Source organism: Scyliorhinus canicula, chromosome 3, assembly GCF_902713615.1.
Source record: "Scyliorhinus canicula chromosome 3, sScyCan1.1, whole genome shotgun sequence".
Taxonomy (NCBI): domain Eukaryota; kingdom Metazoa; phylum Chordata; class Chondrichthyes; order Carcharhiniformes; family Scyliorhinidae; genus Scyliorhinus; species Scyliorhinus canicula.
The window spans coordinates 83300137-83319464 of NC_052148.1; the positions used below are offsets into that span (position 1 = coordinate 83300137).

The 19328-nt window shown below is 43.0% G+C and overlaps 1 protein-coding gene across 2 annotated transcripts in view; it reads right to left on the reverse strand.

Moving 5' to 3' along the window:
* pigo (phosphatidylinositol glycan anchor biosynthesis, class O) overlaps positions 1–19328 on the reverse strand; it is a 47301-nt gene that overhangs the window by 13402 nt on the left and 14571 nt on the right. For both annotated transcript variants that reach the window (XR_005459948.1, XM_038790798.1), the window contains exons 4-6: positions 17213–17372; positions 8612–8788; positions 5747–7355 (exon numbers count right to left, since the gene is read on the reverse strand). Coding sequence is in view for 1 of the 2 variants with exons in the window: in XM_038790798.1 (XP_038646726.1) it covers positions 5747–7355; positions 8612–8788; positions 17213–17372 (1946 nt within the window). In the remaining variant the exon portion in view is untranslated. The remainder of the gene's footprint in view (positions 1–5746; positions 7356–8611; positions 8789–17212; positions 17373–19328) is intronic.

A 19328-nucleotide genomic window follows, 5' to 3' on the forward strand; every position in this document is an offset into this window, starting at 1 on the left:
AAAAAAGTTATGTAGGTCAGTTTCAACGACATAAACCATCACAAGTGAATTTTCACCATATTCAGGAACAAGCGGTGCATGCAATGTACCCACTTACGTATCATTACACCTGTTTAAGAAACATCATGTCACCCAACTCTTTTGGGTGACTCTACCACAGAAACAATTCAAAGTAAATACAATTAAAGGAAGAAACTTTAGTTAATATATAACTTGTTCTCACTTTGTTGTAAAAGACATGCATTTTTATAGTGTCCTTCAAGATTTCAGGATGTCAAGAAGTGCTTCACAACATTACACTGACAGTACAATATTTATTATCACCAGTTGCCTGAATTGGGTCATTTCCATTTGAGAGTGACTAAGGGTGACAGATTCCTTCCTGAAAAGCAATATTGAACCGGTTGCATGTTTACTTTTTATGGTCATTTTTCTTCCTGGTGCTCCCCACAAATAACCAGAATGATTAGGTTCAATTGCATAGCTTTAACAGAAGGAATCAGGACTTGCGACCTCCAGGTTACCAGTTTCATACCATAACCAGAAGACTACATTTAGAATAAGTAGACGTTTTTGAACAGTTTAAGAATGGAAATTGATCGTAATGTTATAAATACAATATACAAATAACAGCACGATACCGGTTCCAAACAAATACAAATGACTGTAACCCTGATCAAAGTAGTACAAGTGTGCTTGACATTAATTCACCTGAAAAGCTCCAACATGTAATCTTTCTTCCTCTGGACGACATTGAGATTGACAAACTTCTTCTACATTAAGTGACTGATAAGATAGGGGTTCAAATTTGGATCCTTGTTACATACCTCATGTGCAAACGGTGCTGTGTTACTGCCCAGATACCCCAATCATGTATTAGTGACAAGTGTGTGGATTCCAATTGTGAGGTGTAAAGGATAAAATTAATACCTCAAAAATGAAAGGTATTTGGAGAGTGACCAAAGTTTGTTCAAAGAGATAGGTTTAAAAAAAATAAATTCATTTTTTCCAATTAAGAGGCAATTTAGCGTGGCCAATCCACCTACCCTGCACATCTTTGGGTTGTGGGGGCAAAACCCATGCAAACACAGGGAGAATGTGCAAACTCCACATGGACAGTGACCCAGGGGATCAAACTTGGGACCTTGGCGCCGTGAGGCAGCAGTGCTGGAGAGATAGGTTTTAAGGATGATTTTGCGAGAGAGAGATCATAGATTTTTACATAGAATTTACAGTGCAGAAGGAGGTCATTCGGCCCATCGAGTCTGCACCGGCTCTTGGAAAGAGCACCCTACCCCTACCCAAGGTCAACACCTCCACCCTATCCCCATAACTCAGTAACCCCACCGAACACTAAGGGCAATTTTGGACACTAAGGGTAATTTATCATGGCCAATCCACCTAACCCGCACATCTTTGGACTGTGGGAGGAAACCGGAGCACCCGGAGGAAACCCACGCACACCCTGGGAGGATGTGTAGACTCCGCACAGACAGTGACCCAAGCCGGAATCGAACCTGGGACCCTGGAGCTATGAAGCGATTGTGCTATCCACAATGCTACCGTGCTGCTGGGGTTTAAGGAAAGAATTCCAGTCAGTATCTCCAGGAAAGGAGGAGAGAAAATTGGACAGATTGAAAAACAAAATTCTCAAAAAATCAGGATGCAGCGCAAAGTCATTCATCCCACATTTTCATGATCTTCTCTAGCATTTTCTCTAATCCTGAACTATCAAGTCCATATGAAAGCCTCAGAATCATGCCCTTACAACCCCACCTCAATGAATTGAACTTGGCATGACACTTGATATGGCATCTTTGCCTCTGCATCCACTTCATGGGCAGGATTCTTCGCCACTTGTGTTTCTACCAACACCACACCCACAACCAAACTGAGTCTTTTTTCCCCAATCTTCAGAATTTGTGTGTCACCTGGATTCAGCCCTCTTTAAATTTTCCACTGAGAACTGTTGGGGTGACATCGTTTCATTTGGGTAGCACAGTGGTTAGCACTGCTGCATCACAGCGCCAGGGACCTGGTTTCAATTCCAATCTTGGGTGACCGCCTGTGTCAAGTTTGCACATTCTCCCCGTGTCTCCGTGGGTTTCCTCCAGGTGCGCCGGTTTCCTCCCAAGCCCAAAGATGTGCAAGTTAGGTGGATTGCCCACTCTGAATTGTCCCTTTGTGTCCAAAAGGTTAGATGTGGTTACAGGGATAGGGTGGGGGAATGAGCCTAGGTAGGGTGCTCTTTCCTTCCCAAGATCCATCAACAGGAATACCCTAACAGACCCATCATTTCAGCCTTGTTCCATGAAACCGATTTCTTCCTATTTTACCACCCTTGCCCAGTCTCTTCCCAAATTCATCCCAACTCTTCCGATGCCATCCACCGCTTATATTTGCCCATTCTCTGGCCCTGTTCATCTCCATTTCACCATGGATATCCAATGCCTCTACACCTTCATTCCCCACCAGGATAGCCCCAGAAGTATCTGTTTCTTTCCTGATTAGTGGCCCACCAAGTCCCATCTTCGATAAACCTCCTCTGCCTAGGACTTCAGCTCACATGGACAACTTAACCGTTAACTTCACTCACTTTCTCCAAAAAAAATGGCCTTGCTACAGGAACCTATATGGGTTATAGCTATGCACGTCCTTTCATGGGAAATGTGTAACATATTTTGTTTCCATGCGCATAGGTTCAAATCTTTACCTCTTTTTCAGGTACACTGACATCTGCAATTGGTGCCGTTTCCAGTTCTCAGAAACTGAAAATTTAATTTGAGCTGCTTCTAATTTCACCATTCCCTCACCTTCTTATGGTCCATCTCTTCCCTTCCTCAACTCCTGTTTTCATTTCTGCGTAAAGGCTACCGACCAATATCTACTATAACTCCACCGACTCACAGTTACCTAGACTACATTTTCTTCACCCTACTTCCTTTTAGAATGTTATTCCATTCTCCCAGTTTATCCGTTGTTCTGACAATGCCACTGTCCAATGCTTCCAATAGATTTTCCTTTTCTGTCCACCGCTAACGTTGCCCAAGGTCATGTCCATTCAATTTCCAGAACTTCTGTTCTCATCCCTTCCAGAATCAAAATAGGGTTCCCCTTATACTGGTCTTCCACTGCCTCCCCATTCCGCAGATCACCCTCTGCCATTTGCACCACTTCCAGCATGATGCCAACATTAAACACCTTTTCCCTTCCCCTTTCTATATTCAGAAGGGACCGTTCTCTCCATGATGCCCTAATCCACTCCCCAACCACACCCAATGTCCCCTTCCTTTCCCACAGTATCTTCTAGAGCAAGAGCAAGAGATGCCACACCTAGCCTTTTTAATTCCTCCCTTCCTGCTGTCCAGTGTTCCAAACACTCAGTTCCAGGTGAAGCAGCAATTTATTTGCACTTCTAATTAAGTGTATTTGCTGCTCACAATGTGGTATCCTCTACATTGGGAAGACCAAGCATAGGTTAGATAATTGCTTTGCAGAACACTTCTGTTCAGTCCAGAAGTTTGACTTTAAACTTTCAGTTGCTTTAATTTGTCACTTTAATTCTCCGTCCCACTCCGACTTCTCTGACCTTAGTCTCCTACACATCCTCAATATAAGCTCAAGAAACAGCACCTCATCTTTCAATTAGACATTTAAAATTTTCTGAACTCGACAATAAATCCAACAATTTCAGATCATAATCTCTACCTTCACTATTTTTCCAGATGCTAGCTGTTGGAAAGGATTCTGAACTTCCTGTTTACATCTCGAGATGCATCCTTTTTTTTCTTTACTCGCCCCATTACCACCTCCATCGTCTTTGCAATACCACCCCTTTTGTCACAATCTCTTCTGCCTTCCAGTCCATCACCCACTATTTTGTTCTTCCATCATCTTTTCCTGCTTCTGTATTTTTTAAAACCTGTCACATCCCCAACTTTTTCAGTTCCAATGAAAGGTTAAGGGCGCGATTCTCTGATCGCGGGACTAAGTGTCCGCGCCATCCTGACGCCATCGCGTTTCACGACGGCGTGAAACGGGCGCAGGCAGTAGAGATTCTGGCCCCCACAGGAGGCCAGCAGGGCGCTGGAGCGGTTCACGCCGCTCCAGCCTTGCATCCTGGCGCGGACTGGGGGCAGCGCCAACCCACGCATGCGTAGTGGCGAAGCACCAACCGACGGAATGCGCGGTAGACTCATGGAACGCTCCAGCCCGGACGCAACATGGCGCAGGGGCCGGAAGCGCAACAAAGTAGGCCGGGGGGGGAGCCCGCCGATCGGTGAGCCCCGATCTTGGGCCAGACCACATCGGTGGGCCCCCCCCACATCGGGACGGAGAACCCTGCCCCCCCCCCCCCCCCCCCCCCCCCCCCCCGAACCCTCGTGCAGGGTAACCGCCGGCAGCGACCAGGAGTGGACAGTGCCAGCGGGAGTCTGCTTTTTCTGCGCGGCCGCTCGGCCCATTCGGGCTGGAGAATCGACGGGTCGGCAGCTTACGGCGGCCCTCGACTGGCGCCGCGCCAAACGCACCGGTGCAAATGGCACCGATTGTCCGCACCTTGGGAGAATCGCGCACTGGCGTCGGGGCATTGTTGTGCTGATTCTTCGGCCCGGAGCGGGGCTGAAAGAATCCCACCCTAAGTGTTTCTCTCTCCAGGAATACTGCCTGGTCTACTTTCAGCATTGCATTTTTACTTCAGAATTCCAGTATCTGTAGTATTTTGTTTTTGTGGCCATTCATGCCATGATTATGATAAAATACCGTGGATGCTGGAAATCTGAAATAGAAAATGCTGGAAAAACCCAGGTCTGGCACCTGTGGAGAGAGAAACAGAGTTAACACTTTGAGTTGTAGGACTTTTCTTCAGAGCTGAAAGTGCAACAGCAACTGATTTTTGTAGCAACACTTTGAAAGAGCTAGCTACTTAGTTCCATATCATTTACATTTATCTATCAGAAATATTAATCAAGGCCAGCACGGTGGCGCAGTGGATAGCATTGGGACTGCGGCGCTGAGGACCTGGGTTTGAATCCCGGCCCTGGGTCACTATCCGTGTGGAGTTTGCACATTCTCCCCGTGTCTGCGTGGGTTTCGCCCCCACAACCCCAAGGTGAGCAGGTTAGGTGGATTGGCCATGCTAAATTGCCCCTTAATTGGAAAAAAATATTAATTGGGTACTCTAAATTTCTTTAAAAAAAAGAAATATTAATCATCTTGCTTTTTAAAAACAATATGATTCTGCTTCAAATACTGTCTTCTGCTTGTGCATAACAGGTGCTAATAAGCATTTGCATAAAATAAGTCTCCTACCTTCTCTTCATCTTGGTGGTTATAAATTTATGTTTTCTAGCTGCTAATTTACTGACTGTTGAAACTATGTTCCCAAGTTTGTCTAGTCTCTCCCTTTGGCTTCGTCTCTTAACCCTGGCTTTGTCTCAATTAGTCTCCTTTTTCTCCCTTTCATTCATGGAACATCTTTCCTGAAGTAAGGCATCTTGATCACCTTGCACTTGAGGCTGTGGAGCCTCTGGGCTGATTCCAAATTTTCCATGTTTGACCACATACACAAGACAGACATACAAAACAGATCACTGCACAGTTGAGAATTCTGTTCGAATATAAAATCTAAAAATATTTCAGTGAGGTTAAATTGGATCAATAAAATAAAATGTTATTTCTAAACCCTGAAATTGCCATCATTTACTCAAGTGTCTTTGATGACACATCATTTGAACCAACTACATACCAGCGTTATCAGACTGTAATGAAAGGTTCCTTGCTGTGCCATGTATCTCAAGGAAAGAAAATCCCTCCAAGAATAGCAACAGGAAAGCCAGTGACATTCTCTCATTATGCAGCATAATAAGTAGTAATGTCAAAAGAGCAAGAACAATAAGGAGTGCAGCAGAATACACAGTTCCCAAGCCATAAGCAGCCACTGTCCGAGTCTTCATTTGGTTATCATTAAAATGTATGTTCATCGATTGCTGCATCTTACGGTATATCAATGGGACTACATAGAGAGAGTCATCTTCCAATTCAGGAGAACCTTTGTAGGGAGGGACTAAAGTTTCATCAGACTGTTTGCTGTCTTTTACAAACACAGTGATCGGATTCCATAGGACAATAAGGAAGCCTGTCATTACCAGCACAAAGACAATGCCTGGGACTACAACTGCTATCTTCTTTGTCAGTTCCTGAAGTTTAACAGAGGTTTCTTCTGGAGCAGCATTCACAGCCCAATAGCAACATAAACAAAATACAATAAATGGGAAACACAAACGTACAAAAAACACAACCAAGTGTGAGCTGTTGAGGTTTCCATAATGAAGGAACCATTTTCGTACGAGGTAGACCAAGGCTGCAAGTGATGATACTGACAGGATATAATGGAAGTTCCTTTGCTGACTATTATTTAACCTCGACAAAGGTTTCAGAAAAGAAGAGGGCTCACAGTCTGCAAGTTCTTCACGACAGTTATAAAAGTTGCTGGAGAAAAGAACGCAGAGCAGGAAGGCCATGAGCAACCCAATTAAGTAAAACGATTCTCGTTTGTGTGAAATAGAACCGGAGCTCTTTTGCATCTCTGGTACAAATGGTGCATTTAAATAATAACGGGTAAATTTTCCATTCCATTTTAGATTCAAGATAGTAAAAGTTACAATAGATTTCAGAAGGAATGATACTACTTGCCCTTCAGTTACTACAAAGCTATTGGAAAACATAGCTAGGCACCGTAATAGGAGAATTCCCAAAGGTACAAGGAACTTGAACCAATTTTTCCACTTCTGCTGAATACCAGCGTTTGAACTTTGCATCAGTTTGTTTGCAATGTGATCATTATTGAGTTTCGATCTCCAGAAGTTCCAATGAAAGCTCACATGTGATCCAGTAGCTACCCAGAAACATATTATCAGAGGTTCCACCATAATGTCAGATGTCAGCATCCAGATATAAACTGTTAATCCTGCAGTCAGACCCCAGATAACTGGATACAAAAGAAGTTGTTTGTACAAAGATTCAAATGTTGCTGCAGTTTCAGACACCAGAAAACAATGTATACAGGTTGCTGCTAGAAGTAGAATACCACACAGCATATGTGCAGGGTTGAATCGTGCCCATGATTCTCGACAAATTTCCTTGGTCTCTGTCAAGTAACGTTGCTGCGTGATTAATAGCTTCTGAAACCTTGTGTGAAAATCTTGGTCAGGAACAATTTTTCCAGAAATTTGCATTTTTGTGATCAGGTCATTATATTCAGCCATTGCAGTGGAAAACAATTCCTTCAGATATTTCAGCTTTGTCACAGGGAGATCGTTGGCAGCATAAGAGTAGGATTCCAAAAATCGATTCACCTATACAACACAAGATGGTGAAAAAAAGACTTCTATTCACAAAGCTCTTTTCACGATCACCAAACGACTCAAGTACTTTATAGCCTTGAAGTGCTTTTGAAGTGTAGTCATTGTTGTAAAGTAGGAAACATGGCAACCAATTTGTGCACAGCAAGCTCCCACAAACAGCAATGTGATAATGACAAAATCTGTTTTTGTAATGTTGATTGAGGGATAAATATTGTCCAGGACACCAGGGATAACCCATCTGCTCTTCTTTGAAATAGGGCCATGGGATCTTTTACATCCGCCCAAGCACTGAGATGGGGCCTTGGTTTAACATCTTATCCAAAAGATGGAAATATATATTAGAAATGCATACATATATCATGGTCAAATGTGATTATGTAGCATTTTTTGGTTTACTCAAAAAATCTCTCCTGCATTTTACCATTACTTTACCAACAAATATATGTCAAGTGCAGCTTCCATAAACTGCCAAAATCTACTCTAGAAAGGTGCAAAATTATAGCTCACTATTAATAAAAACAGAAATTTTATTCCGACAAAACAATTTTGACATTAACACACTCGTTGTTGAATGGTCAAGTAATGGGCCATCCAATCAGTTAGCAATGGGTTTGGCAGTTGGACATTGCAATTTTCTTGATTTACTTTATTTTTTTTATAGCCTCTCTCTGTTTTCATAATTTTCTTGAGGTTCATATTACCAAACCAGCCTATTTATAATATATTTATCTATTTCTAAGTCTCCCTGGCTTTGTACTTCACTAGCAAACATGACAAGCTAGGAAACATAACCCAATTAGTGCCATCTACGCAGTCACACAAAAGTGCACAAAAGCGTTAGAATAAGTACCTCTCCAAACTTCCCTCATCTCTGCACGAAAGGCTACTCTTTTCTGTGTTCAAGCAATAAGGATTCACCATGGACAGCAAATGTACAACATGCCATGAACCATGGTTGAACATTTTCTGAAATTTGAAATGTTTTTCCCATTTAGTAAAACTAACAGGAAAATGTTACCTAAAATTTGCCTATTCCCTGTGGAAAGGAGGGGTCTGGCATTTGTCAGAATTATTTTCGTACACATTTTTAGTGAAGCACCTAAAAATCACATTTGCCTGTGCAGTTGATTTAAGATTTATACAACATGGTCTAGAATTAAACTGGGTAGAATTTGGAGCAGGTAAAAACATGAGAAAATATAATAACTATGATAGAGTACAATGCCACAAATCTGGCACTACTGTACCTGTATGGCATTGATGTGAAGTGCTTTTGCTTGTTCCAGGTACTGATTATCGTCCAGCTTAGGTTCCGAAATAAACATGTCCACCATCACCATGCCAATATTACTGTATGGAATAGGAACCCCAAGTAGAAGAGCCAGGGTTGGTACAAGATCTATCTGAGACACAACGTCTGGGTTCTAGAGATTTTGCAGATGAACAGAAAATTAAAAAAATTAACAAATAACAAGATAAACACTTCCACCAACGTGTGCATATATAGGAATATAATACTCCATCTTGATTTTAGGATTATTTAAAAGGAAGGTGCTGATTAGAAACTTTCCAGACTACATTAAACTCTACCTACATTGGAACTGTATCACACCCTGACCAGCACCTCTGTCAGTCTAAGTTCTCAAAGTAAAATGTTTGCTTTGCTGTTAATAAGTGATAAATACTAATTTTCTCTTTTCTTTCATTACATCAGACCGTTAGTTAGGAAAACAAAGTAGTTTTATGGGATTTATACAGTATTAGTATTGGGAAACATTGGAAGTAAGGTATAGTTTTAAGCGTGTTTAATTTAATGTTTCTGTGCCTATTGGTAAAACCTATAGTTAGATTCATGCTGAACAAAGGTGTTTGTGTGTGTGGGGGTTGGTTAGGTTCCACCTGTGATTCTATTGTGCTTGTGAAGTTTGAAACTTACGAGTGCACCTGCGTAGGTTTACCATTAATGAGCAGAAAAGAGATTGTGGAGATGAGAGAGCAATGAAAGACTCCGTGACAGGACGTGTTGAAAAGTTTGAGAAGTTCTGAGTTTCAGATAAACTGTTGAGCAGGAAATGAATGATAGTGTAATTATATTGGAGAATGACATCGGCAAGGAGTTAAATTTAAATATATATATTTGAACTGAGGAACGAAGCTTCGAGCTGCTTCAGACTTAAAAAAATGAAGCAAACTACAGTAGCAGGAATACAAAGTCAATTGAAACACACACACACAGGTGGGGATTAAATGAAAACTGCACTTAAAAATTGCAAACATTGGGACGGATGCCAAAAAAGGAACACACAGACTCGAAAAACAAATCATTGTCTGTTTTGACGCATAGTTGAATTGCCTCAACATTCAACTCTTTCAACTTCAATATCAAATTATGAAGCAAGCAGGCCAGGTAAAAATCAGGCAGCAGTCCAGGGGTAGAAGGCACTTGAGCTTTAACTGTCTCTTTTTTTAAAGTTTCCACAAGGGCCAGAGAAAATTGCAGAACGGCTGGAAGTGAGCAGTGCTCAGTCAGCAACAAGCTCAAAATAGACAAAATATTTTATTTTATTTATTGTATTTATCATACAATGTCCTTCATATCACAAAGCTCAAAAGTCTACAAACAAGGAGAGTTGATATTTGAACTAAGTTCGGAAAATCTTTTATGAAATCTACCCAATTTCAGAACTGGTCACCACCACCGCACCCAGAGCAATCAAGGCATCTCAGAAGTTTGACTAAATCCAATCCTGTAAGATGTAGGTTGGAGGGGTACCAATGCAGTCCTATCCCAATTGGTTTGCGTCCTCAATGCAGTACTTAAATTCTGAAATTTATAAGCAAAACAGGTTTGTGATTTTAACGTAATTCTAATTCAATTTTATTCTTTTCTCAATATCCTGTGTACCACTTCCCTGTTACTTGTTGTCTTTTATACAATAATCCTTTGATGCTAGTTCCACCCCAATTCAGCCTTTTGGGCTGTGAATGAAATATCATTACCATTAAATGTAGGGACCATGGAGGAAGATTGTGGCACTGTACATGCAGAGTAGGAGGTGGTTTATTTCTTAACAGTCTGATGAATTTGTATTGCTGCTTCTTTTCCCTCACCTCTATTCCTTATTTAATGACATTCGCGCAAGTATCTTGCATACCTGCATTGCTCAATATTAAAGTGCTAATCTGCATGATCATAAATATTAATAAAGACATGTCAGTTCAGGATTTCATTAGCCGACTTCTTTCATTTGGCAAGAAAAAGTCAATTCATTCATCCGAAAAGCCTGGAAAGATGATTGATTTGCAAAACTATTACTATAATTTTGACCAATTAATGTGAGACAATCATCTATGGTACATTTTAAACATCTAATAATTCCTAGATGTGGATGATAGATTTTAAGTGGTTCTGGGATGAGGAGTAAGAATTGGTGGGGAGGGGGTTTAAAGACTTTTTGGTGCCTTTAAATAAATGCCTTCTACTGACCACAATGTCACAACAAACAAGAAACCAAAACTGGACCATGAGAACTGGAAACAGCCCAAAGTCCTAATATTAAAAAATGCAAAAGATGAACTCTAAAACTAGAATCAAACTGCCAAGCTTCAGTGGCACAAAAATCAAAACTACAGAGTGCTTTGACCACAGCACCACTGGAATAAGCAACTGTTTAAGCTCAAACTAATGGTATAGATATTTATATCCAAATTCTTCTCCGAAATTCTTATGTGGCCTTTTACACTGTCTATTGACGAATACTTTAAAAAATGGCACTGCTGCAGAGGGGAGTGGTGATAAGTGTGACAGTGCAATAGTTATAGGGGATACAATTGTAAGGGGAATAGACAGGCGTTTCAGTGGCCACAAACGAGACTCCAGGATGGTATGTTGCCTCCCTGGTGCTCGGGTCAAGGATGTCTCGGAGCGGGTACAGGACATTCTGGAGGGGGAGGGTGAACAGCCAGTAGTCATGGTACACATCGGTACAAACAACATAGGTAAAAAAAAAAGGGATGAGGTCCTAAAAGCAGAATACAGGGAGCTAGGAAGGAAGTTAAGAAATCGGACCTCGAAGGTAGTGATCTCAGGATTACTACCGGTGCCCCGTGCTAGTGAGATAGAAATGACAGGAAATATAGGATAAATACAAAGAGCAAATACGAAAGCAAAGAGTAGGGATTAATGGGTGTTTCTCTGGTTGGCAATCAGTAGCTAGTGGTGTCCCTCAGGGATCAGTGTTGGGCCCACAATTGTTCACAATTTACATTGATGATTTGGAGTTGGGGACCAAGGGCAATGTGTCCAAGTTTGCAGATGACACTAAGATGAGTGGTAAAGCGAAAAGTGCAGAGGATACTGGAAGTCTGCAGAGGGATTTGGATAGGTTAAGTGAATGGGCTCGGGTCTGGCAGATGGAATGCAATGTTGACAAATATGAGGTTATCCATTTTGGTAGGAATAACAGCAAACGGGATTATTATTTAAATGATAACATATTAAAACATGCTGCTGTGCAGAGAGACCTGGGTGCTCGTGCATGAGTCGCAAAAAGTTGGTTTACAGGTGCAACACGTGATTAAGGCGGCATATGAAATTTTGTCCTTCATTGCTGGAGGGATGGAGTTTAAGACTAGGGAGGTTATGCTGCAATTGTATACGGTGTTAGTGAGGCCACATCTGGAGTATTGTGTTCAGTTTTGGTCTCCTTACTTGAGAAAGAACGTACTGGCACTGGAGGGTGTGCAGAGGAGATTCATTAGGTTAATCCCAGAGCTGAAGGGGTTGGATTACGAGGAGAGGTTAAGTAGACTGGGACTGTACTCGCTGGAATTTAGAAGGATGAGGGGGGGATCTTATAGAAACATATAAAATTATGAAGGGAATAGATAGGATAGATGCGGGCAGGTTGTTTCCACTGGCGGTTGAAAGCAGAACTAGGGGGCATAGCCTCAAAATAAGGGGAAGTAAATTTAGGACTGACCTTAGGAGGAACTTCTTTACCCAAAGGATTGTGAATCTATGGAATTCCTTGCCCAGTGAAGCAGTTGAGGCTCCTTCATTAAATGTTTTTAAGATAACGATAGATAGTTTTTTGAAGAAAAAAGGGATTAAGGGTTATGGTGTTCAGGCCAGTCCACAAAAGATCAGCCATGATCTCATTGAATGGCGGCGCAGACTCCAGGGGCCAGATGGCCTACTGCTGCTCCTAGTTCTTATGTTAATGCGTGGCTGAAGGGATGGTGTCAGGGGGAGAGTTTCAGATTCCTGGGGCATTGGGACCGGTTCTGAGGAAGGTGGGACCTGTACAAACTGGATGGGTTACACCTGGGCAGGACTGGAAAACCTTGGGGGGCTATTTGCTAGAGCGGTTGAGGAATGTTTAAACTAATGTGGCAGGGGGATGGGAACCGATGCAAGAAGTCGGAAGGTCGTAAAACAGGGACAGAAACAAAAACGCAGGAAGGCAGAGAATCCATAGTCAAAAATCAAAAAGGGCGACAATACAAGGTACAGTGACTGAGGGGAGCTCAATGAATAGGCCCAATAATACTAAAAGGAATAAAACGGGAAGTAAAAACATAAGTGGAAAGCGACGCGGCAGGTTGTTACATGAAGATGTGGGTTCAACGACAAGGAAAATAAGGAGAAAAGTTAAGAGAAAAAATAACAGGGCAGCACGGTGGCTCAGTGGTAGCACTGCAGCCTCACGGCCCCACGGTCCCAGGTTCAAATCCGGCTCTGGGTCACTGTCCATGTGGAGTTTGCATTCTTCCCATGTTTGCGTGGGTTTCGCCCCCACAACCCAAAAAGATGTGCAGGTTAGCTGGATTGGCCACATTGAATTGCCCCTTAATTGGAAAAAATGAATTGGGTACTCTAAATTTATTTTTAAAAAGAGGAAAAATAACTTAGGAGAGGTTACTGATCAAGGTGTTAAGATTCAAAACAGATGTATAAAAGCCAACATAATGTACTTTACCTGAATGCTCGTAGTATTCGGAATAAGGTAAATGGGTTGATGGCGCAAATCATCGTGAATGACTATGATTTAGTGGCCATTACTGAAACATGGTTAAAGGATGGTCACGACTGGGAGTTAAATATCAAAGGGTATCAAACTATACGGAAGGACAGAGTGGATGGTAAGGGAGGTGGTGTAGCTCTGTTATTTAAGGATGACATCTGGGCAATAGTAAGGGATGACATCGGTGATATGGAGGATAAGGTTGAATCCATTTGGGTGGAAATCAGGAATAGCAAGGTGAAAAAGTCACTAATAGGAAAAGTCTATAGGCCACCAAATAGTAACATTATGGTGGGGCAGGCAAAAAACAAAGAAATAACTGATGCATGTAGAAATGGTACAACTGTTATCATGGGGGATTTTAATCTACATGTCGATTGGTTTGACCAAGGCAGCCTTGAGGAGGAGTTTATAGAATGTATCCGCGTTAGTTTCCTAGAACAGTATGTAATGGAACCTACGAGGGAACAAGCGGTCCTAGATCTGGTCCTGTGTAATGAGACAGGATTGATTAATGATCTCCTAGTTAGGGATCCTCTTGGAAGGAGCGATCACAATATGGTGGAATTTAAAATACAGATGGAGGGTGAGAAGGTAAAATCAAACACTAATGTTTTGTGCTTAAACAAAGGAGATGACAATGGGATGAGAGTAGAGCTAGCTAAGGTAGACTGGGAGCGAAGACTTTATGGTGAAACAGTTGAGGAACAGTGGAGAACCTTCTAAGCGATTTTTCACAGTGCTCAGCAAAGGTTTATACCAACAAAAGGGAAAGACGGTAGAAAGAGGGAAAATCGACTGTGGATATCTAAGGAAATAAGGGAGAGTATCAAATTGAAGGAAAAAGCATACAACGTGGCAAAGATTAGTGGGAGACTAGAGGACTGGGAAATCTTTAGGGGGCAACAGAAAGCTACTAAAAAAGCTATAAAGAAGAGTATGATAGATTATGAGAGTAAACTTGCTCAGAATAGTATATGTTTCTACAAATATATAAAACAAAAAAGAGAGGCTAAGGTAAATATTGGTCCTTTAGAGGATGAGAAAGGAGATTTAATAATGGGAGATGAGGAAATGGCTGAGGAACTGAACAGCTTTTTTGGGTCGGTCTTCACAGTGGAAGACACAAATAACATGCCAGTGACTGATGGAAATGAGGCTCTGACATATGAGGACCTTGAGATGATTGTTATCAGTAAGGAGGTAGTGATGGGCAAGCTAATGGGGCTAACGGTAGACATGTCTCCTGGCGCTGATGGATTGCATCGCAGAGTGCTAAAAGAGTTGGCTAGGGAAATTGCAAATGCACTAGTGATAATTTACCAAAATTCACCAGACTCTGGGGTGGTCCCGGCGGATTGGAAATTAGCAAACGTGACACCACTCTTTAAAAAAGGAGGACGGCAGAAAGCGGGTAATTATAGGCCAGTTAGCTTAACTTCGGTAGTAGGAAAGATGCTCGGATCTATCATTAAGGAAGAAATAGCGAGGTATCTGGATGGAAATTGTCCCATTAGGAAGACGCAGCATGGGTTCAGAAAGGGCAGGTCGTGCCTAACTAATTTAGTGGAATTTTGTGACGACATTACCAGTGCGGTAGATGACGGGGAGCCAATGGATGTGGTATATCTGTATTTCCAGAAAGCCTTTGACAAGGTGCCACACAAAAGGTTGCTGCATAAGATAAAGATGCATGGCATTAAGGGTAAAGTAGTAGCATGGATAGAGGATTGGTTAATTAATAGAAAGCAAAGAGTTGGGATGAATGGGTGTTTGTCTGGTTGGCAATCAGTAGCTAGTGGTGTCCCTCAGGGATCAGTGTTGGGCCCACAATTGTTCACAATTTACATAGATGATTTGGAGTTGGGGACCAAGTACAATGTGTCCAAGTTTGCAGACGACACTAAGATGAGTGGTAAAGCAAAATGTGCAGAGGATACCGGAAGTCTGCAGATGGGTTTGGCTAGGTTAAGTGAATGGGCTAGGGTCTGGCAGATGGAATACATTGTTGACAAATGTGAGGTTATCCATTTTGGTAGGAATAACAGCAAATGGGATTATTATTTAAATTATAAAATATTAAAATATGATGCTGTGCAGAGACACCTGGGTGCACTAGTGCATGAGTCACAAAAAGTTGGTTTACAGGTGATTAAGAAGGCAAATGGAGTTTTGTCCTTCTTTGCTAGAGAGATGAAGTTTAAGACTAGGGAGGTTATTGTATAAGGTGTTAGTGAGGCCACATCTGGAGTATTATGTTCAGTTTTGGTCTCCTTACCCGAGAAAGGACGTACTGGCGCTGGAGGGTGTGCAGAGGAGATTCACTAGGTTTATCCCAGAGCTGAAGGGGTTGGATTACGAGGAGAGGTTGAGTAGACCTGGTCTGTACTCATTGGAATTTAGAAGTATGTGGGGGGATCTTATAGAAACATATAAAATTATGAAGGGAACAGATGGGATAGATGCTGGCAGGTTGTTTCCACTGGCAGGTGAAAACAGAACTAGGGGGCATAGCCTCAAAATAAGGGGAAGTAAATTTAGGACTGACCTTAGGAGGAACTTCTTTACCCAAAGGGTTGTGAATCTATGGAATTCCTTGCCCAGTGAAGCAGTTGAGGCTCCTTCATTAAATGTTTTTAAGATAACGATAGATAGCTTTTTGAAGAATAAAGGGATTAAGGGTTATGGTGTTCGGGCGGGAAAGTGGAGCTGAGTCCACAAAAGATCAGCCATGATCTCATTGAATGGCGGAGCAGGCTCGAGGGGCCAGATGGCCTACTCCTGCTCCTAGTTCTTTTGTTCTTGTGAACTTTGATATGACGTGCAACCATATGCAAAACGTTTAATTTAGTAAATAAAAAGAGCAGTTATCAAGCACCTAACATTAAAAAGAATTACAATTAAAGTTACAACCAAAAGCTTTGCTTTCTATTTGAAAATACAGGAAAGGTTTTGACATATTGTCGGCAGAATGCTGTGGATCTCATCCACCAAATCGAGAACTGCTGAAAGCCCTGCATCACCTCTTTCTGCGAAGGGCTATTGCATAGTGTTCCACTGAAGCACTTGACAGGTCAGTGGGGGGTGTTCCCCAGCATTTAGGAATCGGGTGTGGAAGACCCACCCATTGAGAGTGTCTGGCCAATTAGAGGCAGGCCCTATTGAATGGCAGCACCACGGAGGAGACCATGGCTGCTGCTAGTATGACACTCATCCAGGGTGGGGTCGGCTTGGGTGGTGGTGATGTCAGCAGCAAAGGCCGGGGGGGTCTCTCACTGGCCCCATGCCAGGTTCCTCAATCAAGAACTGAGTGTCTTTGAATGAGAAGCCCGCACCGGTTTTCTTGTCCTGCTTTCCACATTGTGAGCCTCCCAATCACCACTGGCAGAAATACCAGCAGCTGCAGGATGAGATCCTTGACGGGGCAGTAATAGTTGCCTCACTTGGCAGTGGTCTTGGCATGTGCTTAACCAAGATGGAGGCCGAAAAGTGATAGGGTCCACACCTGCCACCTGACTGAAATGACCCCCACCACTAAACTCACGATGGAATAGGGCACTCGATTCCACCCTTTATATGTAATGCAGTATTAGATTACCATTGGATCAGGAATTAAACAGCAACAAGAGTGTGTGGGATAATCCTTTGTTGGGACAATAATACTCTTTATGTATGAAGCAGAGTTTATCTGCAATCACATCAGTGTAATATCTAAGAAATTATAATGTGATTTACCTGCATTCTTGTTATTCAGCATGCATTCGAACCACATCTCTGGCAATATAATAACATGATGAATAGAACATTCTTCACAATACTTACTTCAGCAGGTTTTATCTCAAATAGTGGAAGTGTGCTATAAATAAATAACGCGGCGTTGACTTCCCCTTCACTGTCACCGCCATGATCTCCTGTATTTGTCATTCCATGATCTCCCAGGACCACCAGCAAGGTATCATTCTGAAGTTGCCCAATCACTGACCTATCAAATCCAAAAAAGATTAATAAGCAAAAGTGACAATTCTACACCTGGATAGAGAACTATAATTCTGTACACTTGCAAACACAGAAACATCGAAAATACTTACCGTATATACCAATGTAAAAGTCAATTTTTAGACAAAATGTATGGGTCGACGTTTACAACTATAGTATTTTCCATGGGGTTGAAGAGGTGTGCTTGATTTGGGTTTGTGCAGTTCTGCACAATTGTGCAGTATCTGGTGCGTGGATTGGTTGGTAAATCTAGATAAACCCTGTTATAACCTGCCTACTACTGGCTGGGGACTAATGGCAATTCCACAATCCTTTGGGAATATCAGCTTCCTTAATGAGGGGGCCAGAGAAATCATTAGCAGATTGCCTGCATAAATAAAGCTGGCCATTTGGAACAGGCTAGAGGAGAGTGAGCAGCAAGGAAATTGCTGCTGTTGTATATACATGTTATTGTAAATAAATGTTATTTCTTTCTATCCTTCAACTCATGCTGGATTCTTTGTGGCCTTCACAAAACCGGCGACGAGGGTTAAAGTGAATAGCTGTCCACACTGCTAAAGCCACCTCCCTGGATTACTGTTGGATACAGGTGGGAAGTTGTTTTCTATTACACCATGCCTCTGTATGGACATTTGGATGTTTTTGACGCTGCGCTGGCAAGCTGGAACCAGTACGCACAACGGATGCATTACTATTTCCGGGCAAACAACATCACCGAAAAAACGAGCGGCAGGTGGTCATATTGCTCACCGCCTGCGGCCCACATACGTTTGGGTGATTGGGAGCCTTACGTACCCAGCTGCGTCGGACACCAAAACGTTTAATGAACTTGTGAACTTAGTGGGGCAACATTTTAACCCAACCCCCGTTCACGATAGTTCAGCGTTACCTGTTTAATACCGCTGAAAGGACCCCAGGAGAATCCCTTGCCGATTTTCTATCCAGGCTATGCAGGATTGCGGAGTACTGTGACTATGGTGAGACCCTGTCAGAAATGTTACGCGACCGTTTGGTTTGCGGTATTAACAATGCGGAAAGTTGTTAGCTGAACCAACATTGACTTTTCAACAGGCCATTCAAATCGTATTGTCCCGAGAGAGCACAGAACGGGGAGTGCGGGAGCTATAGGGAATGGAGGTGCATGCCTTGGGGTGCAACCCCTTTCGTCCGAAAGCGTCCCCCCCTCACCCCTGCGGTACCTTGGGCAAGGCGACGTCCGGATCGACGCCAATGGCCGTTGGACATTCCTCCCCAAAGGAAGCCTTCTCCAGCACCAATGGATGAGGAGCCATGTCCGTGTCGGACTTTTGGGCGCCGACCACTTCGTGGACGCCGGTCCTGGGGGTGCCAGAGGCGCCGTCGTTCCGACAGAAACTGGGGCCAGCCCAAGGGTTCCATTCCATCCAAACCTTCCATTTGGATGAACCTGCGGCGACTACTCCCGAGGACGTGAAGACGGAGGACGACTGCCTGCAGCTGCATTGTGTGGCAGCTCCCCATGTGGCCCCCATTAACGTGACAGTACGGGTCAATGGTCACCCGCTTGAGATGGAGTTGGATTCTGGCACAGCGGTCTCCGTGATTGCCCAGAGGACATACGACCACATCAAGCAGGGTATACAGACCCTTACATTAACTGACACACAAGCCAGGTTGTCCACCAAGCCGGGGGAACCACTGGACATTGCAGGAACTACGATGACCCGTTGTTTATGGATGCCAGGAGGGTCGTTTCCCACTTATCGAGGTGCGCGGCCATGGGCCCAGCCTGTTGGATCGGGACTAGTTGCGTCATTTGTAGCTGCAGTGACAGTTTCTGGAGGGTTGACTGAGGTGCTAGGACAGTACCCAGATGTATTCCAGCTCGGTTTGGGGAAAATAAAAGGGGCCCGTATTCAAATCGAGCCAAGAGCCACACTGCGCTATTTCCGGGCGCACCCGG